The sequence below is a fragment of the Anguilla rostrata genome, chromosome 9 (assembly GCF_018555375.3).
Source record: "Anguilla rostrata isolate EN2019 chromosome 9, ASM1855537v3, whole genome shotgun sequence".
Taxonomy (NCBI): domain Eukaryota; kingdom Metazoa; phylum Chordata; class Actinopteri; order Anguilliformes; family Anguillidae; genus Anguilla; species Anguilla rostrata.
This window is the reverse complement of record NC_057941.1, coordinates 9,823,625-9,849,831: the sequence shown is the minus strand read 5'-3', so window position 1 is coordinate 9,849,831 and position 26,207 is coordinate 9,823,625. Positions and strand designations below refer to the sequence as shown.

The 26,207-nt window shown below is 40.9% G+C and overlaps 2 protein-coding genes across 5 annotated transcripts; both read right to left on the bottom strand.

Annotated features, from left to right (window-relative positions):
- Positions 1–1,706: 1,706 nt before the first annotated feature.
- On the bottom strand, positions 1,707–7,391 carry LOC135262906 (ras-related GTP-binding protein A-like). 2 transcript variants are annotated; one of them, XM_064350293.1, is made up of 10 exons: positions 7,244–7,391; positions 6,111–6,232; positions 5,680–5,779; positions 5,193–5,259; positions 4,422–4,644; positions 3,971–4,066; positions 3,744–3,866; positions 3,238–3,329; positions 2,971–3,086; positions 1,707–2,523 (listed from the first exon to the last, which is right to left on the bottom strand). In XM_064350293.1, the coding sequence occupies exons 2-10, from the start codon at positions 6,135–6,137 to the stop codon at positions 2,420–2,422; spliced, it is 948 nt and encodes a 315-aa protein (XP_064206363.1). In that variant the 5' UTR covers positions 6,138–6,232; positions 7,244–7,391; the 3' UTR covers positions 1,707–2,419. The 2 variants fall into 2 exon arrangements, with proteins under 2 accessions (XP_064206363.1, XP_064206365.1); XM_064350295.1 differs by lacking the exon at positions 7,244–7,391 and adding an exon at positions 6,656–7,187.
- Positions 7,239–17,724, bottom strand: LOC135262905 (cysteinyl leukotriene receptor 1-like). 3 transcript variants are annotated; one of them, XM_064350292.1, is made up of 5 exons: positions 17,548–17,724; positions 15,439–15,615; positions 13,169–13,317; positions 9,362–9,469; positions 7,239–8,050 (listed from the first exon to the last, which is right to left on the bottom strand). In XM_064350292.1, exons 3-5 carry the CDS (start codon positions 13,299–13,301, stop codon positions 8,025–8,027), a joined length of 267 nt encoding a protein of 88 aa, XP_064206362.1. In that variant the 5' UTR covers positions 13,302–13,317; positions 15,439–15,615; positions 17,548–17,724; the 3' UTR covers positions 7,239–8,024. The 3 variants fall into 3 exon arrangements, with proteins under 3 accessions (XP_064206362.1, XP_064206360.1, XP_064206361.1); XM_064350290.1 differs by lacking the exons at positions 7,239–8,050; positions 9,362–9,469 and having other exon boundaries at positions 11,906–13,317; positions 17,548–17,717; XM_064350291.1 differs by lacking the exons at positions 7,239–8,050; positions 9,362–9,469; positions 15,439–15,615 and having other exon boundaries at positions 11,906–13,317; positions 17,548–17,717.
- Between the last annotated feature and the right edge of the window lie 8,483 nt (positions 17,725–26,207).

The following is a 26,207-nucleotide window of genomic DNA, read 5'->3' as shown; positions in this document are numbered from 1 at the left end:
GAAGGCTGCTGATATTTCAGTGTCACATTAATCCATCTTAAGTGTACTAGGAGGTACAGATGAACACAGTACTGTATTTCAGCCTTCATTCTTGTACTTTTATGAATCCTGTCTCCGTATTTTGTTACAGCATATTGGTAAAACAAACCTCTGTGTTTGTTATTTATACAGTGTTGTGTATTTGATTCGGACCAAGGGAACAAACCCAGCACATCAACCCCAGAGGTGCTCAAAGGGAGGCTGGTATTTCTGATGTTCCTGGGGGAATGCAAGCAGATTTTGTTAGTCAAATCTTTTTTTGTTGTTGTTGCTTTTTCTGTACATTAGCTGAACTGACGACTCTGTGCCCCCTACAAATTGTCTCCCGACAAAACCTTGTGTGAGTTCACACCTGAATCATCATGCCAAATGCTCAAACTGCTGCCCATTTTCTTGTTCACTGATAAGCCTTGAAGGTACCAACATAACGCCAAATCCCATATTTACAATAAATTTAAAAAATGCATAAATATCCCTCCTTAACCTTGTACACCCAAAGATGCCTGTTAATGTGTGTATTATGATGCCATGCTAGGATGACACTGCCCTTGGCCATGACCATGCTCCTTTACCCCACTTGGCCCACTGAGGACCAGTGGGATCAGAAGGGTCAAAAGCACAAGCTTGATGCACAGAGAAGGCGCCATTGATGCACTACTGAAGCCAGGAAGTGGCTGTGGAAACGCAGGAAGTACTGGGGAGCACTTTCTCACCTGGCGTTAGTGCAGTTATGGAAACTGTTATGGTTAGCCCACTCTGAGAATTATGAAAGGTTAGTGATTTAGCAAGCTAAGGAATAGCATCATTTATCAGGCTTGTCACCTTTCAGTATAAGGCATGATTCTGACCAGGTTTGCACTCAGATGTGAAGTACGTAAGTCTGTCCACTTCCAGGGATATGGTCTGTGAATAAACCAGTCTTGTATAGGTGGGGAGCCAGCTGTAGGCCGCAGGTCAAGTCAGCTCAGCCAGTGACCTATGAAATAGGTGTTTAGCATTAACTAATCTCAAAAACTGTCACTATCAGAAACTACGATAATAGGGCATGGATTTCATGGATTTAGTATTTAATGAAGGGGCGTACAGTGTGGCACCGTTCGTGCAGTGGGTAGCACTGTACAGCAAGAAGGTCCTGGGTTCTAATCCAGGCATGGGCCTTTGGAGGTTGCATGTTCTCCCCGAGTCCACATGGGTTTCCTCCCACATGCAGGTAGGCTAATTGGAGACTCTAAATCACCCATAAGTATGTGTGAGTGAATGGTGAAAGTGCCCTGCGATAAACTGGCCACCCGTCCAGGGTGTATTCCTGCCTCTCACCCAATGCATGCTGGGATAGGCACCAGTATCCACCCATGACCCTGACCAGGATAAGCAGGTATAGATAATGGATGAAGCGGCATACTTTTAAAACCAATATTCATAGTAAATGGGTACACCCTTTGAAAACTCATCTTAAACTGAATGTCAAGCAATAATATATCATTATGGCTGGTTTCAAATCATTTCCCATTTCCCAAACATCTATTGTAGACCAACAGTGCATTGTATTATTTTCTTCATTATTTCAACACTCTAGGGAGGCACTGACCACACTACTACATACTGTAAACAGGATTCAGGGTGACCCCCCACCAAAAAAAAAAAAAATCACAAGAAAAAGAAACACATTGTCCCTTATTTGCATATTTATTTGGCAATCCAAAATTCACAAAATGTAATGTAAATACGAAATTTAATGTAAATTTAGCATAGAACAGTCCAACATGTGGTTCTGACCATTGTTGTTTTGATCTACTTGTCAAAACCCACATTCCCCAAAAAACTTGAATTGGCAGTCCAACTGCTGTTCAAATCAGACTTTTGCGAACTATAAAGTACAGAACTAAAAGAGCGAAAATGTTTCAGGAAAAACCCCTCCAACATATTTTCATTTTATAAACTTGATAGTATGTGACAACACTCCTGTGCTTAAAATGGGTCTTAGGTTGATGACATGGGTAATTAATATAGAACTCTTTCAGAGTTAAAAACCAAATCAAACACTTTCATTTTCACAGAAAAACACTGTTCCTCAATGAAAAGAAGGCAACCAAATATCTGAAAGAAAGGCATCATAGTCCTTGTAAACAGATCAACTACTTCCTGTGAGAACTGTGTACAAACTGAACATTTCCCTCCACACAAACTTTTCAAGCACTGTTAACTTTGAGAACTTCCTTCATCGTGGTAGAAAAGACAGAGTGATTGAGTGAGACGGTGGCACATGTCTTGGTCTCAGGTCCTGAAGCAAGCCCACTCAGACTGGCAGAACTACTCTCTTGGGGCTGATTGGCTGAGTAGCTGTGCCGAACTCTGCAGGAGGGGCCAGATGCTGGCGGTCCTAGCGCATGCGCATGTGCAGACTGTGTTTGGGTCCGTCCACGCGCTCCAGCTTCTCAAAGTGCTTCCTGGCATTGCGGATGTTGATGAGCGTGGCTGCAGAGGCTGGAGGAAGAGGGCGGGGAACAGGCAGACACCAGTGACCTCAAGAATAAATACATTCACACTGCGGGTGACAAGACTGATCACAAAAGCACAAGAGGTGAGAATTACAGAGAATACTGCGACTAAATTGCAACTTAGAAGTGACAAGTTAGAAATGACAGTGTCAATTCAAATATATTAAAAGTGAGGAAGGAAAACGGGAGATGAGAACCTTGGTGCTGGGACACGTACTGTAAGGGAAAGAATGCCTCCAGCACAGAAACTTGGCTTAGCCTCACAGAAACAAGACCAGATCAAAACCTAGTATATGGCTGGACCTAACACACTTCATTCGGCCGACCAGTGGTGTAACCTCATAACTCGGCCGACCAATGGTGTAACTTCATCACTCAGTCGCGGTCCAGCCAAAAATGAATCACGGGGGACCAGTTGAAACTGCCTACTCACGTATGGTGGGGTCCGACATGATCACCATAACGTATGTGTTGGAGGTGAAGACATCGATGAATGCGGCAAAGTTGGAGTTCCGTACCTCCATGCTCTGGAAGGAAGCTGCCAGTTTGCTACAAGACAGATTCATTCGCACATTAGAATGGAGTAAAGGTACAACTGTAAAGCACATGATGATGCGGACAGCGAGGCTTGATGGATGATCACATTATAATGATGTCAGACCCTTGCTGCTAAGGGTTCTCCTGGGGAGGGGGCACTCACCTACAGCTCAGTTTAAACTGCTTGATGATGTTGCTGATCTTCTCAAAACGGTGGGCATCCCGCTGTTCTTTACACTGATAGTGAGAGATAACCTGAATGGAAAAGAACAGTAACTTTTACTGTCCATTAGACAGACAATGTAACTTCCCTTAAGTTTTGAGACTTATATTATAAAAGCAACCATAAACAGATCAGCAAACAAGACAGATAAAAGGACAAACACAATTAATAGTCCTAATGGCATCAAGCTCCTGACTCAAATTTTCTCTTCAAGATGCCCCAGTTCTGAATTATAAGTGAAATAACACCAGTGATTCCACAGACCCTGGTTTCCCTCTAATTTACTGTATCACACTGACTGGCTGAATGAATTGCCAGCTTTCGCTCCTGTCCCACAGGAGCCTAATGTGTCCCCAATTATATCTCCCTGTTCAACAGTGGCCTGGATGACTCCCCAGTATGTCTCCATGACCACAGTGACTGTGCCCTGTTCCTCCAGCCCTCACCAGGAAGGTGGCCCTCTCAAACAGGAGAACTTCATCGGCCTCTATGATCTGCGCAAAGTTGCGCAGGTTCGTCTCCAGTTGCTGCACGTTGGGTATGAGCTGGTACACGATGCTGGACCAGGCCTGTGCGGAGGGGAGGCCAAACGGTTACATACACTCAAGTACAGAGCGCACGTCCACACACACACACACAGATGCGTTACCCAACGTAACGCTCACCACTTCACCTTGTACAGAGTCTCATCCCAGATGGAAGTCCTGAAGCAGGTGCATGCCAGAGGGCGGGACAGTCTTTTCAGATCCTCTTCACGCTCCTTAAAGATCTGAAACCATTCAAGAGCAAATGTTAACTGCCGATTATATTCAGCAGCTCTGGCTCCGCATGTATGATTTATTAGCTGCTGAGTTGGTAACTGTATGTACGTGCTGTGCTGCTGCAAGTGAATACTGAAAGAATTGTAAAGCTTGTAGGAGATGACAGCATCGTTTACCAACACACTGCGAGGATGAAATTCACAGACAGTAGCATCTCAAAATAGCAGGTGGCAGTGAAATAATCTTGTGTGCAGAGCAAATTATTCCCATCAACAGGTCCAAAAATGATCAACTGTATAGGAAGGATTAAACAGCCAGCTGGCGAGGATATGCTAAGCTAAGTAAACAGTTTTTGGGCCTCACCAGGTCCCTCTGGTCCTCCTGCACCAGATCCATCTTGTGCACCAGACAGAAGACCTTGGCATCAGGGGAGTTCTGCAGGATGGCCTCTAAGCAGGACTGGTAGTAGTGCATGTCCTTCTCCAGCTCACGGCTCTCCACGTCAAACACATATATCAGCACCTCCACATTGCGGAAAATGTTGTCCCGCTGACTAGTGAAGTAGTTCTCCATGAAGGTGTCCTGCCTTTTTGGGAGAGGTGGACCAATCAGTCAGCATATTAAACAGGAGTGTAACAGAGAGCGCAGCTGGCTTGGAAGACTGTTGGCTGTAGTTTCACCACCCGTGAAGCACGGTACCATACCTCAGCTGCTCCAGGAATATCCCAGCAACTGTATAAACAGATCACAGAATGCAAGTGTAGGATGTTGGCACTATGGTAGGCATTATGACTACGGCTTATGACCCATATATGGATGGTATACTGAGCTCATATCTTTCATACCTCGGTATCTATATTTGCATTTGTAGAATTCAGTGTGGTTAGTGATGTAAATGATTTCACTGAGTACACATTTGTTGTGCGTAATTCTGGACACTTTGTCAGAGTAGATGGCAAATATTATTCCACATTACAATTACAATTTGGCACTCAGCAGAAGCTAGTGTACAGAGTGAACTGAAGCAGTACAGCATCAGAAGTGAACACTCCTCATATGGAGTGAACTCGACATGTTGGACAGGGAGCAGTGCAAAACGAGGACAAACATGAGGTAACAGTGTGACAGACTTACCCTCCACAATCCCACAGGTTCAGAACCAGGTTTCCGAGGAAACGCACATGGGAATGCTCTACATCAACTGAGAGAGAGAGAGAGACAGACTGTAAAACTGTGGCTTAAGCTTCATTCTATACTTTGGCAATCTATAAAATGTAATACCCCAGAGGTGAGGTTTTTGGAAAACAACGGCAAGTCATTTTGCGCTGCATCTCAAGCACACTGTGCCGTCTCTATCGGAATTCTGGCATTCCAGAGAGCGTCTGGGGATAGCAGCACCCAGCCTTCACTCCACTTATCATTTCTATGGCCTAAGGTTTGGGCCGTTGCAGTTCCTTGAATCCCAAAATCCACCAGCACCTGGCTCCATATAGGAGGTCCCGTATGTAAAGTTCAAGCTTAACTTCAAATAATTGCAAATGTCCCGAGACCCCACAGCTACATCTCCAACAAGCCAGAGACTATTTTTTCAGCATCTGCCCAGCAGTGTCACAGCACTCACTTGTGGCACCGAGCCGGCGGGTATCCCGGGCTATATAGTTGGCAAAGATGATCGATCTCATGCTGGTCTTGCCTGACCCACTCTTTCCCATCAGCAACACCTACAGAATCAAACAAATGCACATAGTCAGGGCTCAAAAGTGCCAATTCAAGTCGATTCATCTATGAATGCAGCACCTTATGTTCGAACATCCTTTCATAACTCACCCAATCCTGCAAAACATGTCAAGTTGACAAAGCATCACTTGCTGGGTGCATGGGAGATAAGTTCACTAGTTCAACTAATTAACAAGATCGCCATCTGCTGGTGAGTAAGTGCACAGTCTGCCCCCTCAAGCAAAAAAGACTTCCCAAGACACAAAGACTACCCTTTATATTAAAAAGCTGGGCTTAGAATGGAGAGAAGATTCCGTTTGCTAGGACCTCACTCACCTTTTTCTTCATGGCTATGCTCGACATCGCCTCCGATGGCCAATCTGCTGCAGAACCTGCCTTTTCTTTTACCCAAGAAGAGTCACCAGCGCAGTCCCTCTGCTTGTAGATTTCTCTCTTTGCTTCAGATGGCAAACACAAGGACATAGCAGCAAAGATATTAGAATATAACGAAATATTTACAACGCCTTTGACCAACGCTGAAAACATCATTGATCAAATGCGTAGTTAATATATCGTTATAAATATATCGTTATAAACAACAGAAAACATTGAGAAGGAAGCACGATGTACTTCGTTATAAAAATGAACACATAGGGTCACAATGATTCCTTCATTTACTGTGTTGTCACATAAAGCTCTATACATCAATACGTGATAAATGTACGTAGAATAGGCTGTCCCACGTACATACGGAAAACAATTAAACAGAAAGGGTAAAGTTTCTTACAAAGTAACGGGCAAGAACACTTGGTCATAGCACCACCATACCCAGAGCCTCACAAACCCAAGATTCATATATTGGTACAGGTCATGGTACTTACTGTCATGTTACTGGGTTAACACAGATTTCACTCGAGGAGACTTTTATTTGTACCCAAAACAACTAACGTTATAGCTCTCTAATGAAACAACCCTTACCAAATTTGTTTACTAATGACTAAACGACACTGTGCTAAAACCACATTCGTCAATTAGCTAGTCGGGCAGATCGACAGCTAACAAGTCACTAGTCTAGCTAGCTAGATCATAACAAGTCGTGCAATTTGGCTAAACTTGCCAGAGATATTGTGATCATTTTTTATTTTTATGAAACCTACCCCAAATTAACAAGCACTTTGTATTAAGAACCGAAAAGGCTACTGCCATACTGACGGAATACACGTCATGTAGCTAGATTGAATTACTACTACTATCAAAATATTCCACCTCAAACTTGTCATCTTAATTAGTATACGGTTACTAAGCGATAAACCGCATTATTCACCATATGTAGTAAACTAACTAATACATAGACTGCACAAGAACATTAGCTAACTAGTTCGACTGATCTTAACGGTTAAACTTTGTGTGCTGCATATAGATTGCCAGGACAGCAGTAAGACTTTTTAAAATGTCAAAAACGCATTTACTGGTTATATGCGTATGTGTCCCATCCTTGTTTTCGTTATGAACTCGTATCCCGACTCCCGAGGCCGTCAACAGGAATGCATGTTATGATCTGTGTTTATCATTCACGTGACTAGCAAGACGATGGGATCACGTGATGACATACGCTCAAGAAACGTCTCGCGGTGCTTCCTTTCCCAGACATGAACTGTGTGATTGGACAACATACATTACATTATATTTATTTAGCAGACGCTTTTATCCAAAGCGACGTATAAAAAGACAAGTTGGAGTTTCATAAGAAAAGCTGCACCAGAGATGCGAAACATCACATTTTCATACGTGTAATATTTAAACAACGCATTTTAACGATTTAAGCAAGCGACATGCCAGGCGGATCACATTTTGCACCATTGCGCTCATTTAGTAATGCAGAAGAATGCACCTTTAAACACAAGCAGAGGAATAAAACTGGGAATATATAAGTAGCAGAACCAGCAGTGATCAGGAATGGCCCCAGGATGTCTACCGCCAGCCTCTCCATCGGCACCACCTGCATTGCTGTGCCGGCGTTGCAGCAGCGGCAGTAGCTTTCCACATCCCTCCTGCACCAGCCCAAGTAGAACTGCCGGTGGAGCCGGTGCAGGGTCTTGTTCACCCTGAAGTGGCCAACCCCAGGCACCCCATGAACACACTACAGCACTGGAGGCACCGTGGCACCACAAGCTGCAACTGGTCAATGCTCTCCCTGGATGGTCCCTTTATGTTCTGTACAGCACACCCTGATTGCAGCGTCACACAGTCCTACTGGCCCAGCAGTGCCTTCAGCCCTGTGGAAAAAGCAGACAGACAAGACACAACAGGGCTCCACTCCTCCTGCACCCAATGCAGCACCAGACCCACTTGCAGGTCCTCCTTCTGAGCCTGAACCAGCTGGTCAGGCTACATCTCTTCTAACATGAAAGCGGTCCTGGCTGCCACTACTCTCTAGGGGTCAGTTTCAGGTTCAAGGGTGGTCTCCTGTGCTCTCCTCCAGTCCTTCCTCTGCTCAGCACATTCACAGTGACAGCAGTGTTTACTGGCACAATGGCGGTGTGACAGGCTGTCGCCATTACTGTGGTTCTTTCCCGGGCAGTGCTCAAGGGTGAAGTGGTAGTTATGTAACCGTTAAATCCAATGAACTAGCTGTCCCTCTGGTTCTTTGAAATTTAATAGACAGCGCAGGGCAGCATGGTCCATACAGACCTTAAACGCGCCACCCTGCAGATATGCCCTGACATGATAAACTGCTGCCACTATGGCCAATAGCTCCCGCCTGGTGACACAGTAATTGCGCTCCTCTTTGGTAAGCACACAACTGAAGAACGGCACCACTTTCTCCCTGTCCTCCATAGGCTGTGACAACAACAGCCCAATGCCTACATTGCTAGCATCTGTGTCCGAAATTGAACGGCCTGTCAGGGTCAGTAACCAGGGGATTTCAGAGAAAGCGGAAGGTCTGGTGGCAAGCTGGAGGCCTTTTTGACTTTTCAGCGAGAGCGTGCAGCGGCGCGGCGGTGCTAGCCAAGTCCTTGATAAAGCATCTGCAGTATGATGCTACGAAGCTACACACTCTCTGCAACTTAGGAGTGGGTCATTTCCTTACCGCCTCTACTTTTGCAGGATCAGTAGCCACTCCCCCTTCTACAACATGACCCAGGAAGCTCATCTCTCGCTGGAACAACTGGCACTTAGCTGGATTAAGTCTGAGGTTGGCATTGCTAATTCACTTCAACAATAGTCACAGGTTAAAACAAGGAGCATGCACCAGTATGTCATCTAAGTAGACTGTGTACAGTTTAGCTGGAATGCCCTGCAGCACTCACTCCATAGCCACTGAAATGTGGCTGGCCTATTATTTAGCCCAAACAGCATCACGTTAAATTCCCACAGACCTCTCCCCACAGTAAGGTTGTTTTGGGTCACAAAGTGGCAGTCAGAGGGACCTGCCAGTAGCCGCTACGTAGATTGAGTGAGAAAAACCAAGTGGATCCCCCTAAGCTATTTAAAGTGTCAATGCAGGGAAGCGGGTATTTTTTAGTTACTGCATTTAGCCACCTGTAGTCTGCATACAACTGGAGAGTGCAGTCTTTTTTTCTTACCCCAGACTTTTTGAGGGGCCGATGACATTTCTTTAATCTTTTCCTCCACTTCTGTCCTCCGGGCCAGTGGGAGGAGCTGTGGCCGCTTGCAGATTAATGGGGCAGCTCCTGTGTCAATGTCATATTTAGTAACATTAGCCCATGTACACTCACTGTCTTTGGCTGCGAACAGATACTGGAATTCAGATAGGAGAGCACGTAGCTGGCTGCACTCCCCCAGATAAGCCCCACACTACTATACTGTAACAGGTCTTCTACAACTGTCTGCAGACTAGTTGAGCGCACTGCACATGCCAAGAGAGGTTTGGAGCAGTGGCCAGATGATGAGGAAGCTACACCGCTTGGCTGCATTAATGATTGCCCAAGCACAGGCCAGAGTATCCTAACCTAAAATGCACTGATCATTAATTTCAGATAGAAAGAACTCTTGTTCCATAGCAACTTAACCCAAGCGCAAGAGTAGTTTTTAGGTGCTTGAGCATGTTCACTGTTTGGCCAGTTACTCTGTTCATGGTTAGCCATGGCATGCTTCTTGCTAACAGACCCAGCTCCATTAATTAGATTGAATCGATTATTAGCCAAACAAGTGATTAGTTGATTAATGATTAAGCTTTGACTGAGCTGATTATGTTATACTGTTTGGTTTAGTTATAGATACATGTATTACATGTATTACATGTTTACTGTAGTTGGCCTGTGAGAAGAGGCCAGTTTGAGAAGTTCTAGAAGTGTCTCTGTAATCTGTGACCCTGAACCGTCTGTGCCCTCCCTCTATGTGACACAACCCAGTTGTTTACTTTACTGTATAAAAAGGAGTTATGAATGTTTGTCTGGGCACTTCCTGCTTGACTGGGTCTCATAAAACACAACCTTTTTGGATTCATGCTTTTATGGTAGTCTTCCTGTCTAATAAGAGTAGGATAGTTTGATTAAACTCAATTCTATCTTATCAAGAGGTCACTAATTCTCACTCTGGAACAGTTTTCACCACAATTCACCCCGTGCCCCTGCCTACATCCAGCACTTTGGTAAGTTGCCTGTTCAACAAAATGGTTGAACAGATGGTTTGAACCTCCCATAGAGAAAATAAATACATTGCAATGTATTTCCGTTTATAAACAGAATGTATTACAAATGCACTGCAATACATTTATTGTGTTGACCAAATTTATTGTAATGCATTTCTGTGTAAACAAAATGCTTGTCAAATTTATTACAAAACATTTTCATCCTTACACGAACATACAGCAATGCAGTACCCTGCTAAATGTTTGACAGTTTTTATGTCGCTTTTTTGAACATTTTAAAGACTGTCCAAATTCAACCAATGAAACAAGTAAATCTGCTGAAATAGAACAGATATCTGTCTTTTCATGGGTATATTTAATTACGTTTTACCAAGGATGGATTCCAACTTTAACATTCCATTATTTTTCTTAGGTATTCTGTATTGTCACTTAATGCCTTGAAAAAATGACAGTATGATAATTTGTACCACAGATTTGTACCTACAGTTCTTCTGAATCTGGTATTTACAAGTCACTTTAATATTTAATGTAATTTTCTTTACATTGTGTTTTTTATTCTGACAGTACCAAGCCTTAGTGGAACTTAAATATTTATAAATATATCCAAATACATTTATGAAGGACATTTTGCACATACATGTACATATATTTGTAAATATACTATATGACCAAATGTATCTGGACACCCCTAGGCCTGGGGCTGCTTTTCATGGTTTGGACTAGGCCCCTTAGTTCCAGTGAAGGCAAATCTTAGCATAGAATCACATTATAGATGATTCTGTGCTTCCCCGACAGTTTGGGGAAGGCCCTTTCCTTTTTCAGCATGACAATGCCCCCAGGCACACAGTGAGGTCCATATAGAAATGGATTTGTCAAGAAGTGTAAGGAAGAAATTGACTGCCCAGCACAGAGCCATGACCTCAACCCCACTCAACACCTTTGGGATCAATTGGAAAGCCAACTGCAAGACAGGCCTAATTGCCCAATCAGTGCCCAACCTCACTAATGCTCTTCTGGCTGAATGTCAGAAAATCCATGCAGTAATACTCCAATCTCTAGTATAAAGCCTTCCCAGAAGAATGGGAGGTTGTTACGACTGAAGACTCAACTCTTCAGGCTGCACCTCTCCCCGTCCCTCCATACCTCCCTGTAATCTCTTAAATGACTGTAAGCTTAGGGTTGTAACTTGGTAGCTGTTTCGTAGGTGACTTCGTTAATGTACCTGTCTTAACGACTGATTGTATCTTTACATAGACTGCGTTGTTGCTGTTCTCGTTTGTGTTAGTGTTAATCAGTTTAACCTTCAGGGTCCAAGTTGAACTATGCGGTTGTTCCCTGCACTTGGACCGGTACTTCTCTCTAGGGTTTTCGTCATACTTGTTCCTGGTTATGGTTATACACTTTGTTGTACGTCGCTCTGGATAAGAGCGTCTGCCAAATGCCTGTAATGTAATGTAATGTTATAGGAGCAAAAGGTGGACCAACTCCATATTAATGCCCATAATTGTGGATGAGATGTTGGATGTCAGGGGTCCACATACTTTTGGCTATGTACTCTACTTCATTTCCTTGACCTGATTTTGGACCATATCACCTGACGATACTTATTGACAAGATATAACAGGATAAATACCCCTTAAGCTGAAAACGTTTTATTTATTGCGAAAGCTCATTATATACTGTATGAAACTTTTTATGAACAAAACTGCATTTAGGGACATGCCCAAAGCCTATCAAAGTTTGTTGCCACTAATTTTCAGTAGTACAATCACAGTGGCAGAAAGAGCTACTAGTGTCCTCAACATTTGAGCCGAAGAAAATAAGTTTGTCAACAGAATTTTAAAGTAATAAAAGCCAATTAGACAGAGCACACTACAAGACAAGAGTCAACATTGGAGTGGCTTTCCCAAGACGGTGAGAACTTAGGACTTGAGGGGTGATCTTGCGCTGAGTGGTCTTTGTGATTTTCTGCTGAGGGTAAAGATTTTATGGCGGAAGTTCGCCCCTGAGAAGAAATAGAGCATGGGGTCGAAGCAGGAGTTGGAGGCAGCTAAACAGAGTGTAACCACTACAGACTTCTGTATGGAGACAATGTCATCACAGTTGTAGTGACCCATTGAGTGCAGGTGAATAGTGCGCTGAATGTGATAGGGCATGAAGCTGATAAAAAAGGCCAGCATGACAATGACAATCATGCTGACTGCTTTAGTACGATTGCTCTTACTCATGGTGGTGGAGCTAAATAACAAAGTGTATATGATGCCAGCATAGCACAGCAGAATGATCAGGAAGGGGATTGCAAAGCCCACCACCACGGAGAAATAGTTTAGGATTATGAGCTTGTTGATATCCCGTTCCACATCAGGTGGCTCAAAGCATTTTGTTTTGTTAGTGATGGGGTCCACATGGATACCTTGCATGAGGAAGGGCGAGCCTGTTAAGCAGATGAACACCCAAATGCAGATGCAGACAGTGCAGGCCTTGCGTACACTCACCAGCCTGAGGTTCTGCACTGGGAAGACAATGGCAAGGAAGCGAGTGCAGCTCACAGCCATCATGAAGAAGATGCTGCAGTAGAGGTTTACGTACAAGGCATAGGAACTGAACCTGCACAGGAAGTCACCATATTCCCATTGACCCTTCCTAAAGTAGTAAATGGCACGCAGTGGTAGGGTGCTGACACACAGCAGGTCTGAAACTGCCAAGTTCAGCATATAGATGTGGAACGCTGAGCACTCGTGAAGAGTCCTGATCAGGATGATGAGGGCAAAGCCGTTACCCAGCAGGCCAAGGACTGTGACGATGGAGTAGATGGTGGGGTACACCTCACTGCGGAAGTCATCGATGGAGGGGCACAGTGAATCTGTGATATTTTCCCAACTGGTGGTAAGGGACATATTTTCAGATTCCATCTTTGTGAGAGTCCTCCTGCAAGAGGAGGGACACTTGGTTACAGGGCATTTTGAAAAAAATAATATCCTGGACACTTTTCTTCCTGGCCAAGAACAGGGGATGAACTGCCTGAAGTTTTTTTTTTTTTCATCAGCAATAAACTTAGATAAGATTGTCTGTTTAAGAATACGGGCCTGCCTCTAATTACATAATCTGTACACACAGCATTAAACAGGTAAACCCAATGACCAGGAGTAATGTCTCCTCCTCCAAAAATGACAAAACAAAATTGCAAGCCACTGCTCAGAGGTGGAAAATCCAGTTTCATAAAGTAAAAGATTGTTCAACTCAGACTTTCAGTACTCCTGCAAGCAAACTATGAGTTGAAACCACAAACTCTGTGTTCTAGATTTATTAGTCGACAATACACAACAACTATGCCGAATACGGAGTTTCTAAGCAGCACCATTGTCGCTCATGTCGTCCATTTAACAAGCACCCCCTCCCTGCAGTCTCATCTGCAACTATGCATCCCCCATGATACACTGGACAACAGTGTCTATCTGGGCATTCATAAAAATATAATTTCACTACCAAAAATTTGTATTCCATCATAGCAACAAGATAAACCAAACAATAGCTCTAAGATATGCTAATGCAGCGGTGAAAACACAGCTCACTGAATAACGAAATAAACAAGACAAAAATATTTTCTATATTATGCATAGAGATGTCCCTTTCAAGACTTTGTGGACATATATTGTCTTGGACAACCCGTTTGTGAAATATACACATTTGTGACACCTGTGCAACTTCCAAGATAGCTGTGCGTAAAACCACACATGCTGTTTTGAGTTCCATCATTTTTTGGAAAATATTATTATTGAGAACTTCTGAGCATGGCTAAGGCATATGTTTGCTGATAGACCTAGCTGATATTGTTTTCTGAAGTAAGTCAGAAGAGGTAAACGACAGCATTGATTCTCTTCTGGAAGAGAATGGCTATGAACGCAGATAAGATTTTATCCCCAATATGCAAGTATTAATGCTCTAAATATATAGGTTATATACATTATTTTTGAAAAAAGTGTCTTTAAATAGGTTAGTGCTGTTTTATAATGACGATATTTCACACCGTAGCATAAGCGTACTGTGATAGCTCAGTCATGTTTATGTTTCCTGCACCGAATTTGACATGAAGCTGGAACATCGACAAAACGTGGAATATTGTTTTAATGTCGTCCCATCCCCATATATAATGTTTTTGCATTATTTTTTAATCTGATATCAATGTTTCATCTTAAACCACCATAAGAGGCACATTTATATGCTTTATAAAAAACAAAAAGCATTTTAGTCATTTTTGAAGAAATTTTGGATGTTTCTGGACACCTACTGTAAGGTATTTTAGGCCCCTGTACTTGTAATTCCCACTTTAAAATGATGAAAAAATGAGTTTCTTGAATCAAAACAATTGATTTGTAGTGAAATACATGATTATGTTGTGATTTACAGCAATGCACAATTTATACATTTTGGATAGATTTGGAGATCCTGGGAACACTGTAAAGGAGTTTGATCCAGGACATGTATAGTTCAACCTGCTATATTGTATATATGCAATCTCTAAGTATTTCATTGCAAACTAAAAAAGAACAAGTTCATTTCTGCTTATTGCCCAAGATAAATTATGACACTTTATTGCTTCCTAAATTTTAAATATAACTAATCTAAATTTTGTAAATGGTACAAATGTCTTGCTTCATTTAAGCGATTTTCCAAGTATCTGTGATGTTTACACCTGGAGTTATAAAGCTTTAAATAGAGTACCCCCTGAATGGGAAAGGATTGGCCAGATTTGGCATCTGCGCGAAGGGTTAACAGTAGGCAGAAGGTTAATACGTGCTATGAGTTAGTGACACGCTACTCTATATTAGCTACGTGGTTAGTTCATTTAATCAGTCTCATAAAATGAAGTTTTAACTATGTAAAACAACAAGGTCATGAAATTTGCTATTCCAGACCAACATAGCAACACAGTCCATTTACCATTTACATAGCAAAACAAACAGCAGTAAAATGACCTAACCAGGTATTACAAGTTTTACGCTAGCCTATTGTTTGAAGTGTTAAATAAAATGCGTTTCAATACTTAACGGCTATAAAAGGGGAGCCCAGTCCTTAATTCCTTTAGGTGATGCGTCAGCTCATCAGCTGGTCAAAGGCCACTGCAAGTACATGTGGTCCTAGAAGACTTCTTCCTTGAAGTCGGGGTCGTGGCGGGTTCCAGTCAAGATTACTTTGGATATGCACAGATCTTCCACTTGGGTCTGGCTGCAAGTGAGATACGGAGGAAAAGCCTATAGATACATGTTCCTCAATACAGCTGTCAAAGGGGAAAAAGAGCTTGGTTTTTTTTGGGGGGGGGGTGGGGGGGTGGGGGGGTGGGGGGTGGGGATGGGGTGCTGGCAGGACAGGCAGGTCTCAATGATCAAGCGAGGTGAGTGTTCGGACACGCAGCAAAGTCTGTTGATTTCCTTAGTGCGTCTGGTTGGGTAGATGTAAAACGCCTGTAACGTAAACAAGTGTCTTCACCCTTTGGTGAGTTTTTATTCTCCAATGACGAACCCCATGTTTGTTCCCTGGAACCTGATTGGTAGATTATTTTGGGCAAGCAGACATTTGATTGGCTCGTGGTATTTGAGCTGTTAATCAAACACTGGTTAATCAAAACCATTGATCATTCATGTTTAAGCCTGTTCAATCGGGCTTCCCATTTTCTCAAAGGGGGAGTTCCTGCTCCAAACTAACTGATCAAGCAGTGGGTTTAATGCAGGGTCACAAGATGAAGTGGATAGGCACTCACTGCCTTGGTTGATCACAAAAAGTTAATGGTGAACATGACTCAGCAGATGGCCAGTCCAGTGGTACATTTAAAAAAAAAATAAATAAATAAATAAATGACCCCATTCAGGTGTATTAACATGGCAGTAGCACATGCAATTACCATTTTCTCCTTATTATACATTGGCTGCTTTAGCTTATACAAAAAGTCAATTTATTCGCTAACAGTGCTAAAAGGGGAGTGGGTAGTCAAAAGCCGCATATCACGAACAGAAGCTAGTATTAATTTTGGCAGCTAGCAAGCACCAGTTTCTCTGCGTAATATTCTACTGTTTGTACAGTAAGAATGGTACCATTGAAAATGGTGTTGCTGTCAGCCTTGGTGAAAGCTGCTGATGTTTGGTTGCCTTTGACAAGTGGTTTAGGTCTCAAAGGATCCTCACATTAGGTAGACATTATAGAATTTATGAACAACATCATTCCATTGTAAATGTTTTCTGGTGCAAACATCACACTGATTTTATTCTATAGGACTGTGGTCATTCATAAATAAAATGTACTTATTCTACAGCATACTGGTTTCATGTGGTCACATAGCTATGAAGAAACAAATTCTTAACATGATATACAGTGGAGTAGTGATAGTGATACATAATATTTAAAAATGGCTGTATTGTTTATGCATACTACCGATTTGTACATTGTTTTGCAAGAACAGGACAGAAAATGATGGAAAGTAAGCTAAGTACACAAGAAGCAGAAACAATTTAGCATACCAGAACCATTAAGTAAAATCTTAGCTCCGTGGAATTTTGAAAGAGCACTTTTTCAAGACCTTATTAGGCAATTACTTTCTGTCCCCAGAGACAGGAGTCTCTGGTCTTAATCTCAAGAACCATATATTACACTATACTGAAACCTACAGTGCAAGGGACATTTAATAAAATTAAAATAAATAATATTTTGGAAAAATAAATTCACTGCAACATGTCAATTTGTCATCCAAGACAGTTGTATTACACACACACATATATATATATATATATTATTTTTTTAATCTTTTATTTTCTTTATTTATTTATTTATTTTTTTTAAACTTTTTTCTACCGGTCCTCAGGAGGGAACGAAAGTTTTGACCAATATTATTGCGCTGCCATTTTTATTTTATAGATTTTAAATGCTACAAACATTTCTCACTTTACAAATGAGGTTCTTCTGTAATTAACTCGTTTATTCACGTATGCAACACGGTATATCTTTCAGCCAAATTATGTGCAGCAGTAGACAGGCAAACCTTCAATGGGAGAAACTAGTGCGCTAGAGAAAAGACAACAATGAGAGCACACGACAGAAAATGATATTTTCGCGCCTTTTAAAATAATATGAATACTGATCGACCACAAGTAGGAGTAGCGCACTTACCGTTAGTTAAATTCCAAACGTGGACAGGCTCAGAGACACCCACTCTTCCTTTCGTTGCATACAGTGGAAGCTACTGCAACAGCTCTCATGGATGTTTTCCTAAACGCTACCACCTGCAAAATTTTTAACTGGTGGAACGTCAGTACATGGCAACACCCACAGTCGCAATGTTTACGTTTCTGTTCGTGTTTTATACTCCTTGTTGGGTTTATAGTGAGGAAGGAACCACCCTTAAGAACGAACACTTCAGACATATTTATGTTAATCTTTAATTTAATCTTGTTATTCTTTTTAAAGTTGATTAACAATTTCAGTTGAGTATATGCTTTGTGGACGTATGGAAACTAATTTACAGAATGTATGTTAAAAGGCAGTGTGTTTAATAATGACACAGCTTACCATACATGTTAAATTTGACACATTTTGATTAGAAGCCTTCTTATGGAGGAATGGTGTGCAATGCACAATTTAGCAAATATGAACACCAATAAGTCCAACAGATGTGTATTAGTTAGAAATGCAGTTGTATGTTGGCAATTGATCTGCCCTTAGCCTGCATAGGATAGGGGTGTGTCCCCTGTTTGAATACAGAGCTGCATTTCCACTGGTAAATTACTGCTTCTGGGTTCATTTACATATTTCAATGAAATGATTCATTATTAAGGTTTGGCCAAGTTCTATTCACAATTAGAGATGTTTTTATTCTGAGTGAACGCCCTAGAAACAAAAGGAAGTTGTGTACTTCTTGTTCAGGCGTAGGCTTTTTCGTTATTTTCTTTTCTGTAGAACAGGCCTAACCTGTTGCACTGGCAAAATAAAATTCAAATTCAGTGTTTTGTGTTGGAAAGGGGACAGGCATAAGTGTTATTGTCACGGTTCATGGGGGTTAGGACCCAGGCGCAGAGTGAAAAAACACACAAAACTCAAAAGGATGGATACAAACAAGGACTTTACAACAAAAAAGGCAAACGAACAGGGAACAGATAAAGCCACAAAGGGCAAAACAACTCAAAAAAATTCTTATGAACAAAAAAAAAAACAGAACAGAACAGAACACAGGCATGTGGAACACTCAGGCAAACACATGAAAGGAACGAAAGAAGATGCATACAGGTCTGGAACAAGCACAGGTCAGAAACAAACACAAGGAACCAGCACCCAAGTTAAGGGGACAAATAACTTAAATAGACTGAAAACCAACAAGACACAGGAGGGCACAATTAACAATCAAACCAGGACAGGGTGGGAACAACGAGACACAATCAGAAACAATAATAAAGTAATTGAAAGCAATAATACAATTAACAGGGGAACGTGCAGGACACAAAACAGAAGTGTCGCCATCTGGCGGTCCAACAAGGTAAAACAGAGACAGAAACACAGAACCATGACAGTTATGTTCTGACAGTTAAGCGTGTGCCTTTATGGTCACCGAAACTAACATTATTCATAGCTCTTTCCAGTACAAAAAATTTAATTTTGTCGACAGTCAAGTTATAGCACTTTGTCCAGCTTGAGTTATTTTGAATTGGATTACAGAAAACAATGCACATTTGGGTTTATTTAAAGCCCTTAAAAACTCAATTGGGCACATTAACTAAAATAAGAGGAATTTTCAACATGCTGAGAAGTCCAATCTGAAGCCAAACTGGCAGTGATGTGAATGGTGTCTTTAGCTCAGAAGTCTGGGACCACAGAGCTGGTGTTACATCCGCCTCTGCTACTTCCCCGGACACGCCCTCCACTTCCCATTCAGTGGCTCCCTAATCTGTCACCTTCCTGGTAGCTCCCACCCTCTCTCTCTCCCTGTGTGTCTGTGTGTGATTGTCGGAGTGGAGACAGGTGTACTGGAGTCAGAGCAGAAGTGCCACCAGCTGCATCTCATAATCAAGACGCCTACAAATACTCAGCTCTGCCACATCCACGCTGCCAGATCGTAGCCTCTGCTCAGTCAGTCTATGCGTCTAGCCAGTTTTCCTATTGCTAGGCCTAGCTACTCTGATAGCCTGTTTGTTAAACTGAAACCTGTGGTTTTTTTTCCTCCCCTTGCAGTTCCATTTGCTCTTTCTCCAGTCCCTGTCTTCCGCCCCCACTTCGTCAGCCCTGCTCCCCTGTCCTGGACCCTGCTCGGCTCACTTCCCCCTTGGATTCTACTCCAGATCTGCTCAACTAGGTTCCCCAGCTCTCTCTCTGCATTCACCCCTGCCTCCACGGCCAGCTGCTAGCCCGGCTCCCCATTCTTCCAGCTATCTTCCCAGCTCCGCCCACTCCCTGGCTGTCCATTGTCTGTTCCCTCTACCCCTAATAAATACTCTGCTTTACCTTAATTCAGTCTCTAAACATTTTGACAAGTGCCTCAATAAGCCTTAAATTGAATTTGTCATCAATCCATCTATTCAATTACAAGAATTGTTCAAGTCTAATATAAAGATGAGGTTCAATTACCTTTAAAGAATAACAAATGTTACAGACATGGACTGGGTGCAGTCACACAAGAAATGAAAGAAAATAGCCAAACCCCAAAAACTTGCCAAGACTGAAGTTCAAATGCCAAAAGCGCAGAATATTTCAAAAGACCAGAGTTGAAATGTGGAATGCCCATCCTAGATGCAGGACTCAGATGCCTACTTTCAACAAACTATTAAACCTGACTTCTTTCCAAGTTGCACCAACTAAAAAGAAGTTGCACATTTTATCTACTGAAAGAGAGAGTGGGGACTAAACATCCTTAGTTAATGATCAGGGAGGATTCAAGGAGTACTGCTTTCTTACTTTTAATATATATTCTTATTGGTTCAGTCAATTTACAATACAACACACCTCATTGTGGTTATAGGGAGATTGACCCTCTCCTAGTGAACATTATGTTGACATTAAATATTAGTATTTTTATATATTTGTGGGAGGGAAGGCTTTGGTTATGGACATGATCGTAAGCTACTATGTAGAGACGCTAGATCAGGCAACAATTGAACCAAGTTACAAAGTCAGCAGTGACACGCTGACCTCTGCTTTATTCTGGCATGACCTGACCAGAATGTACAACATAGTGGCTATAGGTATATTAACCAATTTTTTAAAGCCAAGACAGAGGGCAATTGTAAACTAATGTCTTACACTCGAGCTCCAGGAAAGCAATGGATGGATGTCAGCAAAATGAAATGCAGGAACATAAATTTTTGTGCATTTGTCATGTGCAAAAATGATTACATATTGATTTCACCCTGTGAGAGGATTGTGTGGTTATAGTGTCGGCTGCAGGTGGAGAGAAGGGGGAGTGGTTTAGCCAGCTTGCAGGCACAGCTGTGGGCAATTAAATAATCTGAGTTAACCTTTATATGTGTTGTCTGCAGTGAGACCAGTGTTTGTCAGGCAGTGCAAACAACGCCATAGCAGCAGCCACAGCACCAGCCACAGCAACTGTGTTGGACAGCGGTAATAGCTGTTATCGCATTGAGTCAATAAAGTATGTGCTTCTCCCTTACCTGGAGTCCGTGTGAAGATTTGGCACAAGTGTGTCACACACCGATTATTTAATACCCAGCATAGAAAGTAAGTGGAGCCTTGAGTACAAAAATACCTGAGGTGGAAAATCTAGGTTCAGAAAGTATAAGGGCCTTCCCTAATATTTGTTGCAATCACCTGTATTTGCTAATATGCACAATTTTTCAGCCAGGTGGTAGAACTAGTTTGCGAAATCACCTGGCTAAGTTCATGAGTGGAAGTCACATGACAGGACTTTTACTTTTTAATACCTGGACTTTTCACTGCTGATAAATTTTTAAAAAATAATAATACATGACATGATGAGTTGTTATTTATAATAGCCATATTATGAACAAATGTAGCACTGATCCAGCATGAATATTACATTTGGTGGTATGAATATTAAATTCCTTCTCTCTTTCTACGCAAACATACTGCATATGTTTCATGATGGGAAAATACATTTGTTTTTCGTGAGTTAATAATATGTGTATCTCCTTAGCTACTTTAGCTTGTTAGCAATTTCAAATGAAAATTAAGTAATTTACATGTAGATATTCTACATTACTCATACCACATATTTCAAATGAAAATATCAGACACTTGTCTTAGTATGAAATGCTGGTTAGGAGCACTAGGTACAGAATGACTCAAAATACCCTTACTGCACTGCGGCAGCTGGCCGAGAACACACTCCACATCAAAAGCAGTCACAGAGGTTCAGCACCATGGAAAGTGGCAGTGTAGCAGTATGCCCTTTGTGGCCCTGGGGGTTTGGTTTTGGGGGACCATGCTGAAGCATCTAGAACAGAAAGTCCCCCAGACGTGGCCATATATGCTGGTGTGGACAATACATAATTCAGTTAAATTGATATGTATATTAATATGTATGAATAAACACAGTCTTTCCATTTCATATAGTCTTAACAGTTAACATATCCATTACTTACAGTACAGTCTTTTTTGTTATCATGTGACATGTACAATTAGATCTCCCAAGTGGATGTGTTATTAATACAGATTATGGTGAAAGTCCTAAACATGGCCACTATCATGATTAAAGAAATGCTGCTATTTAGAATAAAATCTGTGATATCTAGAATATGTGTATGTCACCAACACACTAAAATGTCCAGTGCTAATTCAATTCTAACACAGTTTACATGGCCAAAGTAGTAAGATTTAACACTGAACAGTTTACAGTGTCGTGTTTTACTTGTAAAAACATCTTTCTGTTAGTATGTAGGAAGGTATAGGTATGTTACATATGAAAACACATGTGGCACTAGCACAATGGAAATGTTACTATTCTTTACATCTTCTGATGTCATTAAGTTGGTGTTGTAGTTTTACAACCACTTTCAATGCAATGAGGATTTTGTTGGTACAGTATATCACCGATAGTGTGTGACCTTTGCAGTATTTGCATTTCTCAACGATAGAGTCATTACAGCCAGGTTTGTGAGACTCACCTGTTCAGCTGCGCAAAACTGCATATCAGGTTGAAGGCATATTCTGCAGATGCACAGAAAAGATCTTCATGGAACACCATACAGTGTTGAAATTACATTGCAAATGACATTACATTACATTCATTAAGCAAACGGTCTTATCCATTACATTACATGCATTTAGCAGTTGGTCTTATCTATTAATAAAAATAAAAAAAACATTACATTACATTGCATTCATTAAGCAGACACGCTTATCCATTACAATGCATTAATTTAGCAGAGGCTGTTATCCTGAGAGATGTGCAATAACAGAGAACACATGTGCAACCTTTTGAGTTATGTGGCCAACAGTACCAGACCTGGCTAACAGCATTCATAAACAAGCAAGTGTATGTGTGAGATAATAAAAGCACTGAATGTGTGTACCTATACTGACCTAGAACCATAATACAAATCAGACTGACACATCCAAAACCATATACAACTTTAAAGTGATTATAACGTCACTGAAACTAGTTGAAATAACCTTAAATTATCACAAAGGAATGTATCCACTACACATCCACAAAGTAGCCATTCAAAGTTATGTCAATAACAGTAATAACACACATTTAAAATCAGGCATAAAATCCGTATGTGCGTGGTTGGGCGTGCCCTGCCACCCCACCTAGCCTTCGACTCCTCCCAAAATGTACCAACCACAAGTAAGCGAACAAACAAGGCTAGCGTGGCTACATTTATCTATCGAGAACGGTAGAGGGCTTCAAGGCTGCAAGTGCAATGGAACGGACAGTAAGCTTATCAGATAACAATACAAATCAATTCAGATAGCTAAAAATAGCTAGGTAGAAAATTCTACTAATGCCATCTACAGCGACCAACCTGTAATTTCACTTCACTCAGCTTGACATGGCATTGGATGTGAGTCTGTCATCAAGCACTGACAAACTACAGTGTTGATCACCCACATCAGATCTGCGCTACCCCAGCCTAAACCCCCATGCCTACCTACCAAAATTAGTCTACCTAGCTAGATAATGCAGATCAGGTTCTCTATAAAAATCTGACAAAGAGATACAGTACAGTGCCAGTTATACTGGGATGGCAGTTACATCTTGACAGGGAAGCATGCCCAATACCCATATACCTTATGTACAAAAACACTGAGAGTTTGGCACTTTTCGTATAATAACCACAATGACCAAAGGCTCTCATCCATTAAAAACATCGGGCCTCATTCGCAAATCATGTGCATGATCACATTTGATCGTAAATTGTGTGTAAGAACGTTTTCAACAACATCTCAGCATTCGTCATTTTTTTCTTACCTGTATTTGTTCATGGCTGTTTCCTTATGCTAATCACATGAACAGGATTATGCATAAAATTCACAAACAGTCAGCATTCATACACCTGAGATATGCACAAAAACAAAGTCTGCATATGTGTCATAGATTCCATATTGGTTTTTCGTAGGAACATTTTTAAGAACAAAAGTAAGAATAATTTAAGAAAACCTGTGTTTAGCAGTTGTCTATGACCATGAAATGCACTTTTTGTACATCACTTTGGATAAAAGCGTCTGCCAAATTAATGTAATGTAATGTAAAGGTTTCATGAATGAGGCCCATTAACTTCTGTACCTTCTGTGCAAACAGAAAGAATTCACAAACACATTCACATTGCCACACAAAACTGTGTTTTTTCTTTCTTTCTTTCTTCTTCTTCTTTCTGCTGATTATATCATCACAAATGCTCCAGGCCCACAAAGAATATGTCTCCCCATTGGACATTTAGCTACATCAGCCAATAAAAACAAAGTTATTTCCCTTTGTGGGAAACTCATTTATATTTCTGAAATCCATTCTGCAAACCCCACATTGTTTTATGACTAGGGATGGGTATCCCACCTGAAATGGTTGTGTACCTTCTTTAAAAGAAGTGCAAATGACAACATTGAAGAACATCTTTTTATTGCAATGGCGCATCCCATTGTTCTTCTGGATACAACCACTCTTTAGACAGTTTCGCTTTTGGCATTTTGACCAACCAAACATCAGCCAGAGTAGACTGAGCAAGTGTATAATGTTATTTGTACAGACGTCACTGAAATTAAGCAGTGACTTCAGCATTACAATTCACTCCGGTAGGTAATGTTATCGGTTGTATGGGAATTGCTGCATGCCATCGGGTTTTGGTACCAATCCCTATTCATGATTCAGACAGCTACAGGACTTTTGGAGTCCTTTTTTTGCATGGAACAATCAAAATGCTCAAGGATACAGGCAAAATAAAATAAATCAATTTCCCCATTCATGGTCATTTGTTTATAACTTTGTTCCCTTATGAAATATTGATAGTCAAATTATATCAGAATGTTCAATGTATAAGTTATGAAGGGAGAGCCATATGCATTTCATGACAGAAGATTTATTGATTTCAGTGACAACGGACAAATTGACCGCTGTAGCGTTTCTACTGTAACTCCTTTTTTTAACAAGGCCATTTTAGCTACCTTGCAAATTCCATGTTTCTAAATTAGTGTTAACTAGCCCTATCCTTTACCCACATACAAACAATTAGTAGGTTCGTTGTGTCTACAACAACCCCATTGAAAACACTTCCATTTAAAAACATGACAAATACTTTCATTTATTTGTTATTCATGATAAAGGAAAAATGTCTGAAACCATGCCTATGTGTGTTCTTTGAGCTACAATGTGTGTTTGCATGCACTGTATGTACTGAATGTATATGCATGTCTCAGCCTACATTTATATGTATTACTATTATCAGCTACTCATAACAAACTCAGTACAAAAAGAAAGGATCTCTCAAGAAAAACATGTTTTCAACATTTTTTCTTCTTACCATGTGAAGAGAATGTGGTCATTCAATCTTTGTGACACATCAAAGTGTCACTGTCAAATAACAAAAATAAATAAATAAAAATAAATATAAAAATTGAAGAATGGCTCATGGAAGAAGACATCATTTAAATGAATGTTTTAAACAGCTGATGAAAACTTACACTCCAGAAAGGATTTGTTTTTACTTGGCTGTCAAGTTAATTTTACAAAATGTACAAGTTATTGTATATTTGCAATTTTAAATAAATACCAGTTGTAAAATAGATGCTGTAGATCTATTTTTTATTTATTTTTATTTTTTTACCACATTCTCTTCAGATGTTAAGATGAAAAAACACAGGGCCAAGTTACATTCAAAAATCTAGGAAACACTGTGTAGCACAGCTTTGGAATACAGCTTGTTTAATTTGTGTCAGCTAAGATAGCCAGTATTGTTTGCTGTAACCTGGCCGAATTTTGAGACAAATAGACAAATTGAGATAAATATATTTAACAAGTTTTAATATATGACTTGAAGCCAGCGCATTGTACTGTGAGTAACTTGGAAACGTGATTTTGTTTGATTTACATTTATATTGGTGAATAAACGCTTTAAAAAAAATTTGTCGTCATGAACTTCTTTATTTAAAATATCCTTCTGTGCACATAAAAACCGACAGGCCTACCTGAAAAATATGCTGAACCTGAAATTATGTATTTTAAAAACGTTAATGATGGGGAAACACCACTGCCTCCCCAGTTCCTACATACTGTACACTCCGTATGGTACACCCCATGGAACTGTGCCTTTAATTGCTTACGAAAGGAAATGACGCATAACTTCCTGTACTAATGAACCAATGTACTGTCA

Excerpts from the sequence above, each read along its gene's own strand:
- LOC135262905 (XM_064350290.1), bottom strand. The coding sequence starts at position 13,301 with ATGGAATCTGAAAATATGTCCCTTACCACCAGTTGGGAAAATATCACA.
- LOC135262906 (XM_064350293.1), bottom strand. The coding sequence starts at position 6,137 with ATGTCGAGCATAGCCATGAAGAAAAAG. Across the intron at positions 3,867-3,970 it reads GGGATGAGACTCTGTACAAG|GCCTGGTCCAGCATCGTGTA; the intron begins GTGAAGTGGTGA and ends CCCTCCGCACAG. Across the intron at positions 3,330-3,743 it reads TTGAGAGGGCCACCTTCCTG|GTTATCTCTCACTATCAGTG; the intron begins GTGAGGGCTGGA and ends TTTTCCATTCAG.